The sequence below is a fragment of the Bacillus rossius genome, chromosome 10, assembly GCF_032445375.1.
Source record: "Bacillus rossius redtenbacheri isolate Brsri chromosome 10, Brsri_v3, whole genome shotgun sequence".
Taxonomy (NCBI): domain Eukaryota; kingdom Metazoa; phylum Arthropoda; class Insecta; order Phasmatodea; family Bacillidae; genus Bacillus; species Bacillus rossius.
Window position 1 is genome coordinate 4592461 of NC_086337.1, and position 26542 is coordinate 4619002.

At 39.8% G+C, this 26542-nt stretch overlaps 1 protein-coding gene across 2 annotated transcripts in view; it reads left to right on the forward strand.

Moving 5' to 3' along the window:
- The window catches only part of LOC134535726 (low-density lipoprotein receptor-related protein 6), a 159817-nt gene that overhangs the window by 124120 nt on the left and 9155 nt on the right, over positions 1-26542 (forward strand). The window contains exons 20-22 of one of the 2 annotated variants that reach the window (XM_063374942.1): positions 17440-17758; positions 21606-21791; positions 24223-24914. In XM_063374942.1, coding sequence (XP_063231012.1) covers positions 17440-17758; positions 21606-21791; positions 24223-24896 — 1179 coding nt within the window. In that variant the 3' untranslated portion in view covers positions 24897-24914. The remainder of the gene's footprint in view (positions 1-17439; positions 17759-21605; positions 21792-24222; positions 24915-26542) is intronic. The other variant, XM_063374943.1, reaches the window with a different exon arrangement.

Consider the following 26542-nt stretch of genomic DNA (forward strand, 5'->3'; position numbering starts at 1 on the left):
ATGCCTATCCAGCTGACAGAGAAAGACACATGGCTATCCAGCTGACAGAGAAAGACACATGGCTATCCAGCTGACAGAGAAAGACACATGGCTATCCAGCTGACAGAGAAAGACAAATGGCTATCCAGCTGACAGAGAAAGACACATGCCTATCCAGCTGACAGAGAAAGACACATGCCTATCCAGCTGACAGAGAAAGACACATGGCTATCCAGCTGACAGAGAAAGACACATGGCTATCCAGCTGACAGAGAAAGACACATGGCTATCCAGCTGACAGAGAAAGACACATGGCTATCCAGCTGACAGAGAAAGACACATGCCTATCCAGCTGACAGAGAAAGACACATGCCTATCCAGCTGACAGAGAAAGACACATGGCTATCCAGCTGACAGAGAAAGACACATGGCTATCCAGCTGACAGAGAAAGACACATGCCTATCCAGCTGACAGAGAAAGACACATGGCTATCCAGCTGACAGAGAAAGACACATGGCTATCCAGCTGACAGAGAAAGACACATGGCTATCCAGCTGACAGAGAAAGACACATGGCTATCCAGCTGACAGAGAAAGACACATGGCTATCCAGCTGACAGAGAAAGACACATGGCTATCCAGCTGACAGAGAAAGACACATGGCTATCCAGCTGACAGAGAAAGACACATGGCTATCCAGCTGACAGAGTAAGACACATGGCTATCCAGCTGACAGAGAAAGACACATGGCTATCCAGCTGACAGAGAAAGACACATGCCTATCCAGCTGACAGAGAAAGACACATGGCTATCCAGCTGACAGAGAAAGACACATGGCTATCCAGCTGACAGAGAAAGACACATGCCTATCCAGCTGACAGAGAAAGACACATGCCTAACAAGCTGACAGAGAAAGACACATGGCTATCCAGCTGACAGAGAAAGACACATGGCTATCCAGCTGACAGAGAAAGACACATGGCTATCCAGCTGACAGAGAAAGACACATGCCTATCCAGCTGACAGAGAAAGACACATGCCTATCCAGCTGACAGAGAAAGACACATGGCTATCCAGCTGACAGAGAAAGACACATGCCTATCCAGCTGACAGAGAAAGACACATGGCTATCCAGCTGACAGAGAAAGACACATGGCTATCCAGCTGACAGAGAAAGACACATGGCTATCCAGCTGACAGAGAAAGACACATGCCTATCCAGCTGACAGAGAAAGACACATGCCTATCCAGCTGACAGAGAAAGACACATGGCTATCCAGCTGACAGATAAAGACACATGCTTATCCAGCTGACAGAGAAAGACACATGGCTATCCAGCTGACAGAGAAAGACACATGGCTATCCAGCTGACAGAGAAAGACACATGCCTATCCAGCTGACAGAGAAAGACACATGCCTATCCAGCTGACAGAGAAAGACACATGGCTATCCAGCTGACAGATAAAGACACATGCTTATCCAGCTGACAGAGAAAGACACATGGCAACACAGTGCAGTATTGCTCGAGTCCCAATAATAAGAGACACAATTCACAGACTTCACTTCTGCTCTGAACTGTGCTGAACACAAATATATATTGCAATCCAAATTCGAGGGCGGCCCTTAAACATGAAACGGAAGCCAGGTTCTTTTACAGGTTTTCAACTATCTGGGCATTGGTAGGTCCCAGTTAACACGAATAATGGGGATTGTCATGTGAAAGACTGGAGGCTCTACTGCAGAATAAAACCACCAAATGATGTTGAACGAGGAGAAACTAGACTGGCGTGTGGTGCCGTAGACACTGCGATAGTGCGGGAGGAGTTCAGCAGCTGTCACAAGTGCCTCGCTGCGAGGAGCTCATGTGGCTAGCTCGGAGGAATCGGAACAAAAAATTGGCCAAAAAGTCAATCAAATGCAGCTAGAGGGGTGAGGGGGTTTACTGCTCAGTGAAGATAACGAAGAGGTAAATTAATGTATATGATTACATAAAAGGTCTAACTTTAGTAGTAGTTTTTCAAACTTGTAAGTTACCAGCAAAACATTTTCTTAAACAATTTACATATTAATATATATTGTGTGTACATAAGTCATATATAACTGAAGATTCTATTCCTCCGAAGTGAGTGACTGAAATATTTTAAAATTTTGTGATGTGAATTGTAAAATTAAGAAAACTGTGAGAAATATTTGGATGCTTTAAAACTAACTTTTAATGTCCTTTTGCAGAAAATTGTATCAAATTGCCCAACCTTTTTTTTTTTTTTCAGTGGAACTTGTTTTTAAATAATGGAAGGAGAAACCTACAATTTTTAAATTAAGTCTTTAAAACCTGTAATTAACCAGGAATTTGGAATTCCATGTATATTGGCAGTTGTTGAACAACATTGTTCTCATCAGTGTATCAGTGGGTACACATCGTTTGCCCTACAGGCGTTTGCCCTAAACGTAGGGCAAATGCCTGTAGGGCAAATGCCTGTAGGGCAAACGAATTTAGGACAAATGCCGTTTAGTGCAAACGACTGTAGGGCAAACGCCGGCAAGCACTTATGTTTGGGATTAACGAAACCACACCAACTTTTAGGGCAGACGCCTGTAGGGTAAATGCCTGTAGGGCAAACGACTGTCGAAAAACTTCTTTTAGGGCAAACGCCTTTAGGGCAAATGCCGGAGCTTGGTCCGAATGGGATTATCAAACATTTTGTGCAAACGCCTTTAGGGCAAATGCCTGTAGGGCAAACGCCTGTAGGGCAAACGCCTGTAGGGCAAACGCCTGTAGGGCAAACGCCTGTAGGGCAAATGACTTTAGGGTAAACGAAGTTTAGGTTATTTTGGGTAATGTAGGTTTTTTCAATTATGTATCGATTCAAACAGTGTTCTTGTAGTTTATATTTCCTCCGCAGGTGGCAGTACCTCAATAAATGTTTTCCCTCTAAATGCAAAGTTTACAAAACCGTCGCTAGATGGCACTTATGTAAGCCTATATCGAGGTTTGGTGTGAATTCATGTGGTATGAACTTCCTAGATTCACCAACAGATGGTTCCCTCCCTGCGCGAAGTTCAATGTTATCGAATATTTTTTCTGTAAAATATTTCGGAACATTAGGTGATGTAAGGTCTTCGACCAAAAAAAAAATTGTATAATAAAAAACAGTAGTATTGGCGATTTAACAAAAATATCGCTGGAAAAAGGTTCAACTTTTTTCCGGGGCTTTGCTTATTTCAATTTCAGCTGTCAGACGCGCATTACGGTATGATTACTTAAAATATTACAAGCATATAGGTAAATAATGCGAATACTATCTGCTAAACATTTTCTTAATTAGCATAATAGTAGGTACTAATGCGGTTAAACTCCTACATATTGTTCATACTATTTTATTCTGGAATGTATACACAACATACAGCTGAAGTACACAATGAAGAAGTATTTCAGTTCGTTTTGTTCTGGTTTTCCATAATTTGCATTTAGTTTGTAATGTTTGTGTTGGATCACTTTGACATTCAGTTATAAGAGTTGGCCGATAATAGTCATTGGTTGGCATGATTCTTAAAATAGGCTGTATCCGTAATATAATATATATTAAAATATATCCATAATATTTCCCATATTTCCATAGTGGATTCCACTTATATTCCCAAAATAAAATAATGAAGATACGTTATGGTATTTCTCAATAATGATAATGTGACTTTAGCCCACCACACACAGAACGACTTTCCTTGCGGGATTGTTTGCATATTTGTTTGTTCCACAATATTCCTTCCTTCTTTCAAAGTGACTTGCAGTGACGCGATGTAATGTTCACACTTACTTAATAGTTCATTTTCAGCAAGATCACACCCTTGTACATCAGTAACTTGCCATAATCAACATTTGGTTTAGTCGATTGGAGTTCACGCCGTTTTAGTTTCAACCAACTATCTTCTTGGTAAGCCAGTTTACGCCGAGTTGTGCCGTGTCGAATCTTTTTACGAATGACTTTCTTGTGTATTGAACCAGGGCTGCTACCTGACGTTTTTTGAAAGGACTATTCTCCCAAGCTAAACCTTTCTTGAATCTTGTCCTGCCATGTAACATTTACGCTGAAGAGCCTCGCTGTGTCTGTGTGTAGGTAATTTATTATTTTGCGTCCATTAAATTTGGCAACGAGGCTCATATAGAATTATACCGAATTTTTTGTTTTGTTTTTTTTTTTGAGATATCTGTCACAAAAAAAGTCTTATTAAAAATTTAAAACCTTTATATATACCTACCTACTTATAAAAATTTTTACAAATCGCGGTAATAAATAATTTTAGTAATAGTTTCCATGAATAAGAACGAAATAAAAACAAGTGAAGCACTGCTTTCTGTGAGTGGGATTTGATGACAATGGTTTCAAGCTCAATGCTAAACCGCCCTAGCTCTCAATACTAGGCTGCCGGGTAGGGCCTACATAAGTATCGCAATAGGGCATTCATCACATAGCACATAAATGAAATTTTAAGGAGTGAATTATTTCAGCAGCATATACGAAAACACCTTTTCCAATTTCGTAATCGCATATCACTATAAATACGGCTGAGAAACCATACAATTACCATGTTATGTGTAATAAGGTTGTATACAAATTGATGTTTTGTTTTGATTCATAAACCATGTAAAAATATGAAACTAAACTAATAAAAACTACAAGTCATTTGTACGATTTCAAAGACGACATGTAGACAACATGGCATACACCTCACGCTCAAAAAAAAAACGGTCATTGCAATCTAGAAGTAATAGTCTTTCCAGCACAGCATGTAGCCTACATAGCAATGAGACAAAACAAAAATAACAAAAAATATTTATTTATTAAACATAGGTGATGGTGAAAAGACGTCACTTACTCCTACTAAGTTATGAATAACATATTTTCCAGTAAATTTTGTTTGTTTAATTGTTTTGAAAATATATTAACTAAAATTGCACTTTTTTTTGCGAATATGCTGATTCATTCGCATCTGAAACAGAGTTATATTTAATGATCTTTCTTTGTGCATTTTACTTTTACGTAATTCATTATTGTACATTCCACGACATATCAAAATCGTTCCTAGTTTACACTCATACCTATGACATTCATTCAAATATTGTGGCAATATGGATGTGACATAATAAACCTTATCATCAGAAACTAAGGCTTTATTAAGCACAAAACATGACTTAGATTGTTACATGAATTAATACATAGATTTGAATAAGAGGTAATATTGAAGGTTAAACAATGTTCATGCAAAGAGGTTGCTAAGAGGTTGCTACGAGGTTAAAACCAATATCACCACAATCGCCCCCTCTTCATTTAAGGACATAGTCCTTGAGATATTCAGAAGGTCTAGTGGTGCGGGAAGATCTCCGGAGTGGAGGTTGAGGTCTGGGAGGAGATCTGGGTGGAGTCCGAATTGGGTTCACTTGAGGTAGGTCTTGATCATTCATGTTCTTCGCAGGTGAATCTTCTGGAGTGAGGTTCAGCTGGGTGTCTTCAGATGCTTCAGTGTGTTGACTAGGATCATCAGCGAGGTTTGGAAAATTCACGTCTTCTAAGTTAGGTTCATTGTTGACAATATCCCCTGCAGGAGCGAGATGCCTGAGGTTGACTGTTGTCTCCTTACCATCTGGAAGTTGAACCAGAGCATAGTCAGGGTTTGCCTCAAGCAGAGTTACTTCTTGCACCAGGGGGTCATATTTACTCTGACGGACGTGATTCTTCATTAGAATTTTCCCTGGTGTAGTAAGCCACGAAGGAAGAGTAACTCCAGAACTGGCCCTTCTCTTATGGTAGAACATACGTTCGTGGGGTGTAGCGTTAGTAGCAGTACAGAGCAGTGTGCGGATGGAGTGCAACGCTTCAGGTAACACCTTCTCCCACTGCGTTATCACGAGTCCCTTCGTTTTCAGCGCCAGCGATACAGTTCTCCATATTATCCCATTGTACCGTTCTACTTGGCCATTTCCACACGGATTGTATGGTGTAGTACGACTAGTAGCAACTCCATTGGAATGTAGGAATGATTGAAGTTCTCTGGATATAAAGGATGTGCCTCTGTCTGTGTGAATGTATGAAGGATATCCGAAGAGTGTAAAGATCTGATTTAGTGCTTGAATGACGGTTGTGGAGGATAGGTCGTTGCAAGGGATGCCAAAAGGGAACCTGGAGTACTCGTCGACTACCGTTAACAGATATTTCCGAGTAGTGTTGGATGGTAATGGTCCCTTAAAATCAACGCTGAGCCGTTCGAAGGGTGCGGTGGCCTTGATGAGGGTGCTCCGCTTGTTGTGAAAGCGAGGTTTGATTTCGGAGCATGTTCTGCAGGAAGACGTGGCTCGGCGTATCTCGTCGATGGAGTAGGGAAGGTTCTGATTCTTCACCCAGTGAGCCATCCGGGTGATCCCTGGGTGACACAAAGCCTTGTGGTAGTGGACAAGTCTGTCGAAGGTATGGAGCGAGCCGCAAGTCCTAGAGAGAGCGTCAGCCGCCACGTTCTCCTTCCCCGGTCTGTAGATGATGTCATAGTTGTAAGGAGCAAGTTCTAACCGCCATCTTGTAAATTTTTCGTTCTTGATTTTCCCAGGATGCCGAATGTTAAACATGTAAGAAATAAACTTCTGGTCGGTTATAAGTTGAAACTTTCTTCCTATCAAGTAATGCCTCCACTTCCGAAGGGCTTCAATGATCGCATAAGCTTCCTTCTCGACAGCTGAATGGTGTTGTTCGCTCTTAGTGAGGGTTCTCGAGAAGAAGGCTACTGGTCTCTTGTTTTGAGTCAGAGTGGCGGCGATGGCGACGTCAGAGGCATCTGTTTCGACGCAGAATGGGATGTCTTCCTCTAAGTTGACGACGAAGGATTTAACTATGCAGTTCCGTAAATTGTTGAAGTCTTGGATTAGTTCAGGGGCCATAGGAAATACTTTACAGTTCACTAATCTACGTATTTTATCTGAAAATTTTGGAATCCATTTAGAATAATAAGCGAACATCCCTAGTGCTCGTTGCAAGGATGCTTTGTTTCTAGGGATAGGGAAATCAATCAGTGGCTTAAGTCTGTCGGGATCTGGTTTGAGTATATTGTTTTCGATGAGATAACCGAGGAGCTTAAGAGACTTCAAATTGAAATGGGATTTTTCTTGATTAATGGTTAAATTATATTTCTTGCAGACGTCTAAAAATTTTCGTAGATTGGAGTCGTGTTCAGATTGGTCTTTTCCGCTCACCGTCACATCGTCCAAGTAGATGCCAACTCCTTGTAGTCTTTCTTTGGTCTTGATCTCGTCCATCTTCCTCTGGAACGCAGACACTCCATTGGTGACGCCCATTGGTATACGTTTGAATTGCCAGAGTTTTCCTGCTGCCTCGAAGGCGGTGTACGGCCTGTCTTCAACCCTTATTGGTATTTGATAATATGCGCTCTTGAGATCTATTGTGCTGTGGATATTATATTTAGCTACATCGGAAACTATTTTCTCTATGGAAGGGATTGGGTAAGCGTCTAACATCGTGTATCGGTTTATAGTCTGAGAATAGTCGACGACCATACGTTTTCGATGTGTTCCACTCACGACTAGTACCTGCGCCCTCCAGGGTGAGTTGCTTTCTTCAATGACACCGTCAGAGAGAAGTTTTTCTATGTGGGATTGAATGTATTTTTCGTCTTCGTTTGAGTGTCGTCTGGACTTGATCGCGATAGGTCTACAATTTGGTGTTCAGTGTTCGAAGAGGGTGGCCGGACCGACTTTGGCACATGCTAAGCTACTGATTTGCAGTTCAGGTTTATTACCACCAAAAACTATCGACAGAGTGGAATGCTGCTTAAAGATATCGTGCCCTAATATAACATCTGCGCAACAGTTGTTTAGAACGTTAAGCTTTGTTTTTCTGTATATATTGTCCGAGATTTGTAAATCTACGGAACAATAAGCTTTTATAGGCATGGCCAAAGAGGACGATGCCATAGCTACTTCAGATGACGTAGGATATTGTTTTAATTTATGTTTGGAGACAAAACCATCATTTATGTAAGTCTCCGAACTCCCCGTGTCTATTAGCCCTTCAGCTGGAAAACCATTTACTTTCAGTTTGACAATGGTTTTGGAAAGGCTAGTTGGAGAAGCAGCTGATGTTTTGGAAGATGTTGGTTTGGTCTTACGATTACGATTAGATTGGTTAGTAGGGAAAACCAGAGACTTAGCAGGAAGGCAAGCAACAGTTGAGAAGTCATCTGTGCCTTGAGGAGAGTCAGGTAAGGCGGCAGTACGATCTTTGGGCTTAGTTGACCTACAGACTTTTGCATAATGGCCTTTCTTACCACAGAGTTTGCATGTAGCTTCTCGCGCTGGACAGGAAGAACGAGGATGACGAGGGAACCCACAGAAGAAACATTTCTGACTACTGCTGGCTGCGGTTACAGGAGATTTTGGTTGCTGAACCGGCTCAGTTGAGGCTAAAGGTGTCTGGCTAAGAATATAGGATTCAGAAATTATATGAGCTGATTCTAATGATCGTGCTTTTGCAAATGCTTCATCCAGGCTAAGAGTTGCGTTTTCTAACAAACGTTGTCGGATACTGTTCGATGAGAGACCTTTTATAAATGCATCTCTAATGTATTCATCCCTATAAGCTGCTGCTTTAACATCTTTGAACTCGCAGTCAGAGCTAAGGAGACGCAAAGATTGTAAGAATTGATTTACACTTTCATCAGGTTGCTGGTGTCGGCTCATTAGTTTATGCCTTGAAAATATTTCATTCTTAGGTTTAATAAAGAGTGAATCTAGCTTTTCGATTGCAGACGCATAAGAAGTACATTCGCTAATAAGTTTGTATATACTGTGACTCACGTGATTGTAGAGTAGTAACAGCTTATCAGATTCAGAAGCCTTGATTGAAGCTGTGAAGACTTCGAATGTTTTCTTCCAGTGATTCCATTGTGAGGAGCTTTTCCCAGTTGTGTGATCTGCTTCAAATCTCTCGGGCTTGAAATACTTGTCCATTGTTTGTATTAAATGTTTCTTGGTAAAATGTGCTTAATAAATTGACATAATAAACCTTATCATCAGAAACTAAGGCTTTATTAAGGGGATTGGTGCAGGACAAAAAACAGTCATTCGTCAGAATTTGTTGGAAATGAGCTTAAGTGTTTCATAAATGCTTGTTTATTACTACTGTAAGGCCAGCCAGCACGTATATAAGCTAGCGGGTTAGATTTAGCAAGTTAGTGGCGAGTGAGCTTCTGTGAGGGGAGGTTGTCGAAGGTTGCAGCTCTGAGGCCTGCCATCTAGCGGGAATCTTTCGAAGGTCTTCCACAATATCGCCTTTCTCTCTCTCTCTCTCTCTCTCCAACACGGAAGGAAAGCGAACCGCGATAACCAGCTCTTATCTTCGCTTCCCATCTCGCCCTATCCTTCATTCTCGGATCAGGTAGCCGCCCTTCCCCGTGTAGACTTTCGTGTTACTCCAGATTTTTGTACTCTGGTAGAGTTGACTGTGCTTAATAACATACCGAAAGTTTACCGCTGTAGACCTTGTGCGTTATAACCGAAAATTTGCATTTAAGTCCTAGGTGACAGCAACTTACATCAGTCCATTAAAATGCTACCCATTTATACAGTTTTTAATTTTGACTGTCCGTAAACTTACCAAAATAATCGAGAAACTGTAATTCACCCATTAATGTAAGAAAAAATTAAATTTTTAATATTTAAGATATGATATAAAGAGATTAATTCACGACATATTTTTTTAATCTTTGCCACCCAGATAAAAATACGATTTACACCGATTTTAAGAGCCCAATGCGATAAAATGTCTAAATAAATGTTTATAATTATACTTTTAGCTTTAAGATAGTATATTTATAAAGAGTCTAGTATAATTAGTTGCCTCATTAAAGCTGCCTGAGCGTTGCAGTGTACTGCGGCCGTACTGATCTTTCACGGCCGGCGTGCTTTAAAACACGCTGCGTACTGCGACACTCAATAAACTTGGTATTATTTAAGGATTACTTAAAATATTTTAATGCATATGATAGGTTGTATTCATGTTACATCTATTGAGATATACATATTCTTTTTTCTTATATGAATGATTTTTGATAAAATAAAATTAACAATAGCTAAACAATTTCTGCTTGGAACTTGTAAATAAAAATTCTAGAGGACCTCTAGTTTTATATATGTGTGTTCGTATTTTGTTACAAAAATTTTATTATTAAAAATTATTTTAATACCAAAAAATATAATTCTTTTTTACTTCTAATACATTATATTATTTTCGATCAGAACTATGCAAAATTTTAATGTAGCCTATATTATAAAAAATATATATTTAATTGTATAAAATTAGTTTACTACATAACAATTGAAAAAAAGATACACCGTAAATTTAATTATTGAGTTTTGTCACTTTTATAACATAATTCGTATGATATTATTTTTTCCAGAAAATAAATAAAACATAAGTTGTGTTGTAAAATGTATTGATAGAATTACATATTTAGTTTTTTTTTCTAAGTTAATTTATTGGAGTGCTGCGCCTAGCTGACTTCGTTAAATTGCTAGTGGCAAAGAGCGGTGGTGGATATTTTTGCAAGAGTTTGACCGTATTTTATGACCCTAGCTGTGAGAGGGTGTTCGTCCCAGAAATCTTAACGGTCAAGGAAAATAGCCTTTCTCTGTAGTCACGTACGGGTCTGCTACTCGCGCAATATCGTCAGTTTATCACAACTTTCTGGGAAGTTCTATTGTTATTTATTTATAATTTAGAAATTAAAGAGTCGATCATACTAACATTTTTACCTAAGCAAATCGCATCCTGGAAGATTTTGATCTACGTTTGCAGCAAAAATCACTTGTAGTTAGGAAACTTTTATTATTTCAGAGTAAAATTCAGTCTGGAATTACCATACCTTCCTGGTAGTTTAGAACAGGTAACATTAAAGATGTAAACCAGTCTTCAAAAGCATGCCCATCAAACCAACCAGATTTAGTTCTATTGTATCGAGTACCCGAGGGTCCGTTTTCAGTCCAAGTTGTCCAAATCTTCTCCGCCTTATAGTTTACATAAGGTGGTGCTACATCCCCTGCTGCATTTCCACAAACAATTATAGATGTGCACGCTTTAGACAAATTTTTTATCCTCTCAGGCAGGAGCGCAACAACAGGGGGAGGCAAGGGTATTTTGCCCCCCCTCTGAAACCTTGAAGTGGGGGCAAACGGGGGCAAAGAAAGTGCTGTGTAATCAATTTTTAGATAATAAAACTGCTTAAATAGCACCATTTTCCACCTTGAAATACAAATTTTCCCGGGGGAGGACCCCTGGACCACCCGCTTCAATAGGGGTGGGGGGGATCGATGATTCTTTATAAAAAGTTATATTGCCCCCTCCTTTGGAAATTTAATTGTTGCACCCCTGCTCTCAGGGTACTTAATTCCCCTCTTCGTGATGATTTTTCTGGTTCCAGAATTGTCTACAAGATTTGTTTCGTCGTAATTCCAAATATTCACTTTTGGAATTCCTATCAGCTCCTTTTACAAATTATCAAAAACTTATTCACAACATTTTCTTCTGTTGCTGCTCTAGAGTAAGAAATTTTTTTGCTGTTCTCTGAGTTAATATTGCTTTGTGCCGTCGCATGAACCCTTCCGCCCAATCATTTCCTGGTAAATTGTTTTAAAATCGTAGCTCCTTTATTCCACAGCGGTCCAGGTAGGACTTGACAACACATCGAAGGTCAAACATATCCACAGGAAATCCATAGTTAGACACGGCTACAATGTGACTTACAAATTGCAACTACTCTTCATTTGTGAAAACCGGAGCTCGGTCGACAGCTTTAAAATGCTTTTCCTGGTTTTTTAGGTGCAAAGTGTTTTTTGGAATACCATATTTTGTTGAAGCTTTGCGAATCGACAATGTTTTGTTCTGTACAGCTTGCAAGGCTTCATTCAAGTTTTCCTCTGTGTTTTTATATGGCCGTGTACCAAGAGCACGTTTGGGATTTATTGGCATGGTTGGTCGCTTTATTCTGAAATATATGAAGAAAAAATGCAGTAAAACATATTACGCCAACTTTGGGGCAACTTTGGGACAGTCCCAAAGTTACCCCACCAAGTGATGAAAATTTACTATTTTGAGGTTATAAAATAAAATGCAAGTATCAAAAACATTAGCATCACATTAAATGGATGTCAAGGCTTGTACTTCTTCAAATGCATACATGTCTTTCGTGAAGTATTTGCCGTTTTTAAAGTGCGTACGAAAGTTTACACAAAAACAAAAATATTAACAACATGTGGTTGAAAACAAATCCACTGCCTCTATCCCATACCAGTGCAACTACAGCTTCAAATAAATGCCATGAGATAGTAGCACATACCAGCGAATATAGAAGCGGTGATTGCGTACCACTTCTAAATACATTGCCTTGACAGGAAATCCTAAAGCCAGAAATTACTCACTGTCCCAAATTTACACCCCCAGTCCCAAAGTTACCCCGGTTTACGATACTGATTTTCGAGTTGTGTTGAGGTTTCACATGCCACTTCGTGTACACTTGCTCTGGTAACAATGACTCATCACAACCGGTGCCGTCTGTACGAGCGTCTTCACAAGTTATCCTGAAATATGTTCTTAAATATTAATTCAAGTGAATTCTTAAAATCCTACACATCTTATCTTAAGTGTCGTAAATGAATCGTTATATTTTGTAAATCCATAATAATATAGGAGCCAACATGGCGCGAAGCGATGGACGCGATACGAATAATATTTTTTTTTACCAACCACTACATCAGTAAATATTTGTGGTTTCCATTCGCTATGAATTCAAGCATGTAACATTTGTACTGCTTCTTCAATTCGGCTACAGTTAAATGGGAGGATCTGAATCACTGAAAACTCCTCAACAAAATCAACGATGAATCACAGGCATTACAACAAACAGTTGTCACAAGTCAAGTAGCCAATGAGCAGGTGACATTTTTCGAGTCCATAGAGGATTGTTGAGACTATCGTACAGGTCATTGGCAACGCGCCCTTACGCGCATGGTTAATACCCGCATGAGTAGAGTGTAAAGGCGTAAGCATGAGACACATCTAGGTCCTCATCTAACCGCGCACACTTAGATTTAACTCAGGATAGGGTGAAAAATGTTTAGTAATTTTGCAGTCCTAACAGTCACCAACGAAACGCCAGCAAAATAAATAAATAAGGCCACGAATATTGTTCGTGAATGAAGGCGAAGCTGATACTTTGGAAACGTTACCAGCAGATATTAAATAATGTTTAACTATTAGTTACGTAGCTTACTTCTTAAAACTGCATTCATGTAAACTGATTTTGTGTGAGACTATGTTGAGTGTTTTCTGCTACACTTATTTTTCTGAAAAAAAGTTTATTGTGGCTTAATAAACTTGTTAACATTGATGCCTGTCATAAAAAAAATTCAAACGTAATTATACGGATACATGTTGAGTATAGTTTATGAATGGTTCACGCAATGCTGGGAAAAAAAAAGCATGTTTACAATTTTACACATCTTTTTGTTGTCGCATCGCGTCCATCGCGTTGTACATACGCAACTCTGAAAAATAAATGTATGTTAAAAAAGCTATAATAAAATAATCTCTTATCTTTTTTTATTCTTTTTTCTAAGCACTCTAATGGCTTTCGATAGTTTTGTTCTTTTGTGTACTCTACTTGGTGGAGGTTTCTTCGGCATTTTATTCCTGAATAAATCTCACGCTTACAACAAAAAACATCTGGCTAAATCACTGTGCTAAATAATAACAGGGAATAACCATTCAATTATACGCCGAGATAGACCAAACACGTTCTCTTATCTACTGAAAATGAATACGTTCACCTTCATATCAGTTTCGCGCAAAATCCCGTCTCCCCTTCGTAAACAGCAGACAGCTGTGGCTGGGTGGGAACGAGAGAAAACACTGGCTGCAAACAGTTGGGGAAACTGTCGCAAGGTGTCACTACTGTCCAGCGCGCTCCATAATTTCTCGTATCCGAGCTTGCACGCTGCTCAAACTTCTACAGCTACATTTTTATTTTAGGTCCGACTGCAATGAGCTAAAGACTAAAATAAAGTCAATCATTCAGCCGACAGATATGTTGGCGTTTGAATTACAAATGAAAACGCGAATGTTATTAAATTCGCAAATGAATATCACGCAATTTCGTAGCAGCTCATTTATTAAAATTCAAATTGTAAATACGTTAAATTAATAATGATTACAGATAAAATAATGGTCACAGTCATATCTCCCGTGTCTGAAAATTTATCTGCGAAAGTTTTACCACTGAATTCTGTATAGTTTATTAATAAAGCTTGAATTTAAAAAATTCCCGAAAATTAGCAATAACTTAATTAAAATAAAAAAATAAATAAATAATTTTTACACCAGAATGGTTCAAATCTTCTCTAGCAGCTGAATCATTAACAAATATATAGTTTTTTTTAATACGATGCTGGTGCACCAATCCCCTTAAGCACAAAACATGACTTAGATTGTTACATGAATTAATACATAGATTTGAATAAGAGGTAATATTGAAGGTTAAACAATGTTCATGCAAAGAGGTTGCTAAGAGGTTGCTAAGAGGTTAAAACCAATATCACCACAGGATGATATGATTAAATGCATTTTGAAAAGTTGTACATTTCATTGGCTGTCACACATTAAATCAGTCTTTTATTATACTTCACTTGTTCCCATAAAACTTATTAGGGGTTAAGCTATAGATGGTCTGGGCGAATTTGCAAAATATGCACACACTCGATGGAAGTATTTTCACCGCATTCTACAAACATATTAATAAAACGACAGATTCAGTTTGGCACATGTTATATAAAAATTGAAAATAGGCATGAAGGTCTCGGAGGCTATTTTAACAGTAACTTTTAAACACTGAAAATGTTTTTATACATGCATATGTATAATCCTTTGCCTTAAATTATTTTAGGGTCATCGTTTTTAGGACGTCTTTAAGTGAAAATTCCAACAGGCAAGGATAATAATATTTTGTAAGCTCCTTTTGTTAATGCTTGTTTTTATATATAGCAGCAATATTAAATTAAGTTAATTCGTTCGCTAGTTAACCACCCCTCCCCCCCCCCCCCCCCACCCTGGAAAATATTACATAATCAACCTCTATGTTAAAAAATATTTTAAAAATGCAATCCAGTCACTGAGATTGGCGCACCAACTGTTGTAAGGTTCAATTACCAGCTGCATTCTTAGACTTCAACGTTGGGAAAGCAAACCGTATGTGCTGCCATCTAATTTGTGAATTTTGTACTTTGTACTCATTTGGAGAATGGTTCCAACATTTGTCAACAGGGGCGACACACGTAAGGACATTTATCTTCGAAAAGGTTCGTAGGGCAAACGCCTGTAGGGCAAACAACTTTAGGGCAAATGCCTTTAGGGCAAACGACTGTAGGGCAAACGCCAGCAAGCATTCATTTTCGGATTATTGAAAATTCACAAACTTTTAGGGCAAACGCCTGTAGGGCAAACGCCTATAGGGCAAACGACTGCCGAAAAACTTCTTTTAGGGCAAACGCCTTTAGGGCAAATGCCGGAGCTTGATCCGAATGTGATTATCAAACATTTTGTGCAAACGCCTTTAGGGCAAACGCCTGTAGGGCAAACGCCTGTAGGGCAAACGACTTTAGGACAAACGCCTTTAGGGCAAACGCTTTTAGGGAAAACGCCTGTTTGGAATTAGGAATGTGAGAATATGCTTCGAAAATGTGTTTAGGGCAAACGCCTGTAGGGCAAACGACGCACTCCCGTATCAGTGTGGTATGCAGGACATGCTGTTTTTACATAAGCACTCTCAGTTGTATCATTGGAATTTTTTTAATGTATAATAATATTTAAGCTTTCTTCAATTTCATCTCTGACTTTGATTACAATTTTTAAAAAATGGTCTTTGCACACAACTGTTTTCATTACTATAATATAAAAGTAATGATAAAAAAAATTAATTTAATTATTTATTATTTATTATTATTTATAATTTATTAATCAATTAATTAATTTATGGTTACCGTCGTCCTGTCGGGCTACAACAAACGAGAGTTTTCCAAAGTTATTTCCAGAAAATATGTGTGCATATTCATCAAGAAAAACAAAGAGAGAAAATGGGGTTCAAAGTTGCACTTAATGGTAAATATTACACAAATATATTTAATGATTTTAAATTAAAAATTTCATTGAAAGCGTATAAAGAATGACTACTCATGAAGTATTTTACTTGTTTTTTAACAAGCTGTCTGTGAGGAGCATGTGTACCTGCTTGTAAATGTCGAGGAAGTTTATTTGCTGAGCGAGAAGGCCTTGTTGGTTGTCATGTTTACCAATGGCAGATGTTCGAGGTTTTATTACTTGTATTGTGATAATAAGTACTGAGCAACATAGTGATCAAAATATACTAACATGGTGTTCTGATAATTGCAACCTACCGTTATCTGTGCACTTCATGTCCAGGGGGAGTGATTGCAGATACCGCTGGTAAGCTCTTGTCCGTAGTTGCTATGTACTAGACACATTAGCATTTAAATAAAATATTCAGTCAGAAACCGTACAACGGAAACAAATTAATGTTCAAAACATAGTTCTCAGTACGTATTTATGCTTAACATTTAAAATACAAGAAAAAGACCGACACTAGTTTGTTCAATGTAGTTATTGACAGAATATTTTTTAAAAACTAAAAACCATAAAAAAATTTGGTTATCCGGAATCAGATAGTAAAATATTAGTTATCAGAATCCTTATCGGCATCAGGTTTTCTCAGTTCAGACTATCACTATGACTTTCATGCCAATTTTTGTGTAAACTAGATAGCAGGAAAAGAAATACCGTATTTACTCGTGTATAGCGCGCCCTCGTGTATAGTGCGCAGCACGATTTTTGCAACAAATTCCAAAGAAAACAAATTGAATTTTTTTTTCCCATAAATAAATTTTACTAACATTTTGTGGTACCTGTTAACTAATTACTTATGAAACAAATGATTATTTAAATTGATGTGTGGTGATGTGTCAGGAAAATACTTAAATTAAATACTCTTCCACCTGAAAGCAAAACTTTTGTGGCCTACTGTACCATCTGAAACGACACGAGCAAGCTAAACTCTGCTGTGTGGACGGAAGATAATGAAGCGCTGTATCGCGCGCGCGTGTGCATGTGAAAGAGATGCCTCGTTGCTTGTGCGTATGTGTGGGGGCTGGCCAGACACGTCACCCGTCACCCGACAAGTAACGACTACCACTCCTCCTCCCCCCCTCCCCCCTCCCCCGACCTACCTTTTTTTTCTTCAGTGTATAGCGCGCATCCTTGATTTTTTCCTTTACTGGAGGGTAAAAAAGGGCGTGCTATACTGGAGTGAGACGAGCGTGGGCGTGTGGGTGCCGTGCAGACGAGGAGCGAGCACGGCTGCAGCGCGGAGCGGCGGCACGGCGGCTGCTCGCACCTGTGCCTCGCCGCGCCGGGGGCCAACGGCACGGTGTGCTCCTGCCCCGCGGGCCTGCTGCTGCACGAGGACCGCCGCTCCTGCTCCGCCCTGCCGGCCTGCGGCAGCGACCACTTCGCCTGCGCGTCGGCGCCGTCCGCGCTGGAGTGCGTGCCGCTGGCCTGGCGCTGCGACGGCCACGCCGACTGCCCGGGAGGCAGCGACGAGGCGGACTGCCCCGCCTGCCGGCCCGACCAGCTGCGCTGCCCCGGCGGGCCCTGCATCGGTGCGTGCACTGCTACTGCGATACTACTGCTGAGTTACTGAACACGCACCACGCAGTCACCGTCCCTTTACAAGCACCCCGTGCCCAACCAACCAATCACATTATTTCCAAAAAAATGCTGGCATGGGGAGACACATCACACCACCTCAAGGTTCGCCCTGATTGGCTGTGGCGAGACTGCGCCCAGCCAAAGTTCCAGTTTCTTGGTGCGCAGTAACACGTCCGCGCGCTGGGGTTCCCAACGACGCACCATCTTGACCTGCTGGCCACAGTGTGTCGCGCCCATGTCCTTTCCATTCACTCCTCACTGTCCAGCTATCCATACTATGCTTTACAATATATTTTAAAAAACATAAATAATACACACGTTAATGTAAAATTATAAAGTAAACAATTAATAAAACATAATTTAAATTAATAATAATTATTAAAACACCAACAAAGTATTTAAAACGTTGCAAAATAAAAATAATTATAAAAATATTCACAAAAACATTAAACATATAATAGCCTCATTGAAATGATAACAATTGTAGGGGGCAGGAATTCTGCAATGTTACAACAGTAACACTCAAAATGCAGTAAATATTCACCTATAGCTACAGTAAAACCTCTTACAACGAACTCCTTTATAACGAAATCCTCATTATAACGAATCACGGAATCAGTTGTTTGGTCCCACCAAAATGCCATATAACCCTATGTATTTGTACCTCAAAATAACGAAGTATTTTTTCATATTTCCACCAAAAAACCCCGCTACAGCGAAAGCACAATTAAAAATTTTCAAAAAATTTCCTTAGAATTTTCATATTTATACAATTTGCTTCGTTAATATTTCGTTTCGGTAAACAAACACAAATATTCCCGCATCTTGTAATATTGGCTGACTTTGACCATAGAACTATTGACGTACTGAAACGCACTTCGAAGCTAACACATTGCACCACCACTAGCGGGGGAAAAAATTCACTTCGATTAATCGATGTTCCGAACTTCTGCAAGAAAATTTGTCACAAATCCCACCTACAAAAGTTACATCTGTTTCTGTGGAAATACGCATTCGTTCGTTTGTTGTCACGAATGCCAATATTTATTTTAGATTCTGTGGAAGTTTTATTTATCTAAAATTCGCAGGAGTCCAAGAGTTGTTTTCTAATTGTGGTAAAATAAATTCTACGTACAGTATTTTATTGTTTGGAGGTTAGCTTTGATGAATTAGTTTTGTTTACATACGAATTAGATTATGAATGCACAAAACCAGGTCCGATGATTAGGACACATTTTAACTTCTTTCGGTGCTATAATTATTTTTTGTTTACAATAATGGATTTAAAAAAAGAAGGCAATATATTTAGCATATTATGTTGTTTGGAGGTTAGCTTTGATGAATTACTTTTGATTACATACAAATTAGGTTATGGATGGTCAAAACCATAAGCGATGATTACAACGAATTTTATCTCCTTTCGGTGCTATAATTATTTTTTGTTTACAATAATATATTTTAAAAAAAAAGAATGCAATATATTTTACCACAAAATTAAATATTCTAAAGCCTATGGTGTTGGTTAGGGAGGCAAAAAAGTTTGTCTTAGTAAAAAAAAAATTATACAGGCTTGCATAGTTGTCAATTTGATGCAAAATAAAGTATTTCTCCATTTCATTTAACGGTCAAAGTTTTTCCTTGAATTTACTTACCTTACTCTGCAAGCGGCCCTTAGCATCATGTATTCAATTCTTTTTAATTTCTTTTTTTGTATACATATCACTTGTAGTTTTGAATTCACTTCGTTATAAAGAAACCTCACTATAACAAACACACCCGAAATCAGTCCCTTCAAGTTTGTTATACTGAGGTTTTACTGTATCAGTTTTTATGATTTTCTTATATAAAGTACAATTTTTGCCCTATTGTACTAAAATGTGTGTTTTTCTTCCCAAAATCATTACTTTTAGAGTGTAGTTCTTTGTGATTGGTGCAGTAGTAATGACATAGTTAAATGAAAAAGCATCAAAAGTTAAAAATGATTTGCTTTCAGTTGTTTCTGTGGAAAGTGCTGCAACTGGATTAGCATAGTTGATGGAAAGCTATACCACCCCCATCTAAACTGTGCTGCTCTGGTTCTGATAATGCTGCAGTAGTGGTTGTGTGTGAAAATGGTTTTGCAGCTGTAATGAGGTATAAAAAAAATAAATAAATTTTGGTTTGGGTTGTGCATTCATTATAAGGGGGCTTATAGATGTTATATTTTTATTTAGTTGCTTCAATCATTATTTAATTTATAAATATTTTTCTATACCAGTAGTCACATGATTTTGGTAGCATAGCAAACTTCTATGACAAAGCTGTGCAAATAGTAATAAAAAAAATTTTTGCTTAACAAAATTAATTTCTTATTGTAATTAGGAATAAAATAAGTGCTTATAAATATTACAGAATGAAAATAGTAGTCTTCAGTGTAACTTTCCATAAATCATCATTATGATAAATATTTGTCAATAAACATTGAAAATAAGTGCAGAGAAATAATATAAAAGTAACAGAAAATTTTAATTATATTCTGGAGCTACAATTATTGCAACCAGGTGGGGTACATGATAAACACGGCTGTCTTTCCTACACTAACAAGCATTAACATTAACCAATATGTGACGAGCTAGTGCCACTGCTATGTACATCTATGCAAAATCTTAATAGCAACTTACAAACATATTGCAAATGCTGGAGCTAGACTATGCTCAACATACGCATGTCATATGTCATATCGTGTTCAAACCATGATCTCATGCTACCTGAAGTCTCTGCCAGACGTTGCAATGTAGTCACGAACATGAAAAGCAGGTGTTCCTCTATAAACCCTGAGCACGAGACAGAGAACCGACCTCGTGTAACATGGCAGCCGGTGTGTACTCGCCTACGTCCAGTAACCTCGCGTAAAGTCGCATGTTCGAGCACATACATCAACATTCGAACCGACGCCATGATGATGCGTAACTGTCGGTTTAGTCCGAAGATCGCAGCACTGTCCCAAGGTCCGACGGGTGGTGCAAGAAGGCACCAAGTCGCACAATTAAAAAAAGTACACAGCAACCCTCAACATCGCACTTCTGCGGGAAATGGTGTTTGATGCTATCAAGGCGTTGTGCCAAACATAAGAGAGTGCGGTAGTCTCGAAGAATATTGCCACATGATAGCAGCTGAGCACCGAGAGCCATACTGGACGCGAAAAAGTAACGCTTACAGAATCATGTTTCATTGAAACTAGCAATGCAGAACAGAAAATAAAATTATCTCACATCGCAAACAAGTTTTATCTTCACGCATGGCTGGATCAGCCCATTTATAGTTCGAATAAGCATGTCTACTAAGCATGAATTACTCAAAAAGAATTTCCAAGGGCGATACTGAAACGTGAATTGGACGAAAAAGGTCTATGAAGAAACTGCTCAGGCAGCAAGTACGGAGCCTGACTGCCAGGCACGTCGCCCTGACGGCCCGGCTAGCCTCCGCCACAACTGGCGCGACTGTGAGGCGTGGCTGCCAACTGCGCTAAATACAATTTTGATGGCTTTGAATGGAAATGTGTTTATAATATTGTTGGTATAAAATACAGTCTCGTGGCCACTTTTAAAAACTAAACCAAGTTAATAATTAGGTTTTCAAACATTTTGTGTTGTTAATGAAATGGATGAAATTTCAAATTATGGTGTAGTTCCCAAAAATGTCTTGTCATATAAGATAAGTGTTGTCTTGATTTAAGCCATAAAATACAGTAATATGTAGGTAGGTATTTGCTAGAGTGTGTCACGCAGACCAAGTTGGAGCAGAGTGTCGCGTGTGCAGACAAGGCGTGGCGCTGCGACGGGACCCCGCAGTGCTCGGACAACTACGACGAGACCAACTGCTGCCAACCTGGCGAGTACATGTGTCCCGGCACGGAGCTCTGCATCCCGCAGGCGGAGCTGTGCGACGGGTGGCCGCACTGCAGCGACGGCAGCGATGAGACCCATCCCGACTGCGCCATCGGAGGTGAGTGGCGCTCGGCCCGCTCCGAACAACAACCCCTCAATGTCGCTCTCTTGTCCGTATCACGCACACCTGCCCCTCAACGTTACAGAGCGACAATCTAAATAATGTGTTCTCTAACCAGGTATGTGCTTGCTGACATGTTTTATCAATGCACTATACCTGTTATAATCAAATTATAGCACTAATATAATAGGTTTAAATACACTTGAAGTACATACATGTAAATAAATATTGAATAACATTTTGATAAAAAAAAAAAACTAAAATAATAGTTTTTGGGCATAACATTCCTAATTGGCTCTTACAATATTTCAGAGTTATTAATATTATTATATGAAATATATTTCAAATTCTAATAAGGTATTTAAAAAATATTTTCTAATGTTTTGTATTATTTTAAAGATTATTTAACCAGTTAACACAATTCTCAACTCTAATGTTTACTAAATGTGTGTCTGCTGAGATTTGCCCATTGCGCATCTAAGCAGCAGTGCCATTGCCACTGTGCGTGCATGGAAATAATTCACCTAAAAGTAAGCATCGCTACTTCCAGATCGTATGATCCCGCTAATCTAACAGTGGGACCACGAGGGAGGACTGGTGTGTGTGTATTTACGTATATAGTCCTATAGTTTTATTAGCATTTATACATTTTTCAAGAATGTTAAACATGTATTTTTCCCTGTTAATAAGTTCAAAGTGTTGTACATTATTTTACAAGTAGGTAACAATGATGCATCTTAAATTGGCGTGCTCTGGGACAACTGATTTTGCTCAGCCCATTATGTAATATATAGACAATTAAACTTTAACTTACATTCGTGTTTTAACTTTTCATGATAAAGATGTGAAAATATTATGTTTTACTGTTATATTTAATTGATTATTTATCAATCCTAATCCAACCAACCAATTTAATGATTTTATAACATTTTAATTGTAGCTTACCTAACCGACTGTTGATTTTAGTTGCAAGTAAACAAATACTTGTATATTGTAATGCTGCCCTAATAGAATGATTACAGTTATTTTTCAGAACAGAATATAGCAACTTTTTAAATTATTTTCTCTGCATAAGTTGTGATTCTAGACTATTACTTGTGTGAATTTGTTAATTTTGCATTCTGACTTAATACTTGAGCACTGATAAACCTTCCTGAAGAACCAAAACCTAAATAATTCAGTTGGGCATGTCACATGTCGCATGTCACATGTCACAATCATGCCTGGCCAAGACATACATAAACACTTGAAGAATATTTCACCTGAAATTGTAGTTAGAGTGTTATCAAGTTAAATTACTCAAAACTCTAGATGATTGTTTTGAAATAAAATATTTTAGATTTAATTTTGAAATTTATTCTTCTCCCGACAAAAATACACGTTTGACGTAAGATTTGTCCAAAAGAGAACGCTCACTTCAGCTGATCGCTACTCGCAGTCCTGTGCCTGGAGTATGAATGTCCTTAGCAACTTGGTCATCACCAAGCGGGAAGGACGCCCCGTAGGACCGGTGGCCCACCCTGGCCTGCGCTGCACGTCCGGGGCCTAAATCACTAGATAGAAGTCAGTCCGCAAGTTTGAAGCTTACTGTGGCATGGCCCTGGCACCCAGACGTGAAAATGCGCTCCTAATTGTTTGATGGTGAGCCCCTCGGCACAGCGCTCGGACAATGACTGACGAAACAAACCGCAGTACAAGCCACACACAAGATACTTGGAACATTACGTAACCAGTGGACTTCCTCTTCAAAATGTCTTCTTGCCATTACTATTATGTGATTTCCCAGTCAGAGAGCCTTCCCATGATTCTGGCAAACATTACTGTCTTTCCAACACAGGATGCTATAGTGTCTATCATTTCGTCACCATGGCATCACACATCTTTCTTTCTTTTTCTTTCTTTCACTTAAAAAACTGCCCAGATTTTAGTCAAGTCCCAAACACACTATGAAATACACAATACATAGTTATAAAGTAACATTGAAATGAAATAAAGTGCTGAAAATTACTCTTACTTAAATAGTCGCTTAGCCAGCCTTGTGAAAACCAGTAAAAACCATAGTTCAATAGATTTTATGATTATAAATAAATAGATTTTATGATTATAAATAATTAATTATCAGAGGCTATTACAAAAATATTAATGACAGTAAAATACAAATACAAAACTAGATCGGTATGACTGTAACCATGTGATATTCTGCCGATATCTGCATTTCTGAATGATATCATATCACGAATCTGGGAAAGGCAGGGCTCTGCAATATCACACGTATTGTTCCCAACACTGCTTTGAAGGTCACGTACAGTAGTTCTTATTTTTATTATTCTACATTGATATGATTACTGTGCAATTACAAAGGTTAACTTTGCTAAATGTGTAGTGGTGCGTGCATGAGACAGAGCAGACCTGCGGGAAGGTGCGACAGTTGCAGGCGAGAACCACCGCCGCGCGGAGACGCACGCCGACGCCCTGCGGCCGGTGTACCTGGCGTGCGTGCTGCTGGGACTGGTGGCGGCCCTGGGGCTGGGCGCGGCGGCCTGCTACTGCCACCGGCAGGGGGGCGAGGCCCCGGGGGACCGCGAGGACTCGGCGGGGGACCCCCTGGCGCCCAAGCCGTGCCCCGTGCTGCCCGTGGCGCGCGGCAAGCCACGGCCCGGCCCGGGCGCGGTCAGGATGTCCGCCCTGCACGGCAGCTCCACCTCCGGCAGCTACGACCGCAGCCACGTCACGGGGGCCTCCAGCTCCACGGCCGGCTACCCCCGCGAGACACTCAACCCCCCGCCCAGTCCCGCCACCACCACGGACCACGACGAGTACTGCTGCCCGTCCTCGGGCGCCTCGCGCCACCGCCCGTACCGCCGCTACCGCGCCATCAACCAGCCCCCCCCGCCCACCCCCTGCAGCACGGACGTGTGCGACGAGTCGGACTCCTGCTCCTACCCCCGCTGCAGGTACTACCCCCCGCCCGGCTCGGAGGAGTCTGACGCCTTCGCGCCGCCGCCCTCGCCGCGCTCGCTGTCCTGCCCCCCCTCGCCCTCGTCCGGGGGGCGCTCGTCAGCGTGCCTGGGCCCCCTGCCGCCCCCGCCCTCGCCGTGCTGAGCAGGGACCCGCCTCTTGGTAAGTGGCCACGTGCCCTTCAATACTGGGAACACCTGGCATTTTGCTTGAATTTTATTGTTTCATTAATTATTTTGATCTATAGAGTGAATAAATGTTGTAAAGTAGAACCCTGTTATAATGATGTTCCTGCATATAATCTTTTTCCTGCTTATAATGTCATATTTTTTAAGTCCCAATATTCCCCCATAACGACAATGTATTTATTTCCTGCGTATAACGTTCATAAATAATGTAATTTCCTGCTTATAATGTTTGCTTTCTAACATTCAATAAATGGGGAAAAAATGTTTTAAAACCAAATTATTCCAACACTTACGATAATGTTTCCTTTATTAATGTTAATGTCTACAATCACTGCCATACAATACATGAAGTTTGTTAAAATACAATTTTATGCAATATACTGAAGGTACACAATGTTCATAGTTACGTATCAGTTGGCACCCTTAGTCAACTCTTCTCTTCCTTGCCATTCCAGTGGGTATTCAGATGCACGTACATAGTCCTACGATATTTAAGTTGCCAACCATTGAGCTTTTAGTGGCTGTTGATATTTTTATCTATTGTGTTATTGTAAAACTTTATGTACAAATTTACCAGCTTATCTATTTTTGTAAATGCCCACAAAACATCAAATAATCTGTGAATTCTTGACCATTTATATTCTACTTCTTGTTGATTTGGCGGACCCAGTGCTGATCTGAAGGGTGGCGACAAGTACTGACTTCTTTTAGAGGAAAACAAAAACAAACCTATCACTTTTTCATTATATTTTCTGAATTTTCGTCGGATTGTACTGTCTGTATTTATACAAGTTGTTTCGGGCCGAAAGAAGAGAAGGAGATTTTAAGATTGGACACCATTTTAAAGGAATTTTAGATCAAAACGAAAATTTTGGATATTTTAAAAGAAGACTTGAGATATTTTATGGGATGCTCATCAAGATCCAGAGGATTTTAATATCTCAGACCAAAATTTTACCAATGGACAAAATTTTAAGGATTTGACAAAGGAAGAAAGAAAAAGAACGAGCAAGAAAGGGAACAAGACAGCAGGTGACGGAATGGGCTGGAGAGACAGCAAGAAGGAAAGGAGTGGTAAAGGACAGCAGTCAAAGAAGGAACAGACTGAAAACCCAGAAAGGCGGTGTGATCGGTGCCCTTGCATGTTCGTTGCCCCGGGTACTGGCAACCGTCCCGGAGCAATGGCATGCAAGAGATCACACGCGGAGTGACTGTAGAGTTTTTAACATCAGCCGTCGTGTTTTAATATCGCATGGATGCAATTTGACAACGGATTTTATTATAACACTGACAAAGCTATATTCTGGCTGCAGGCACGGCGGCTAAAACAGAATGGATAAGTTGTTTCTGGTTGAGGCAAATGAATGGTGCTAAACCATTCAAAACCATGGCATATGAACATCTGAGGCCAAACATCCTGATGCCATTAAGACCAGGTGACATCAGGATGAAAGAAGAAAAGTTAGTGCTCCTGGAATACCCTAACGGGTTCAGTCCTAGGAGGTGGAGGTGGTGAGGCTAGGCCGGGCTTCGGCCCGAAACAACTTGTCTGTATTTATACGCTGGCTTAAGGGTCTTGCGTCTCACTGTGTTACCCGTCGA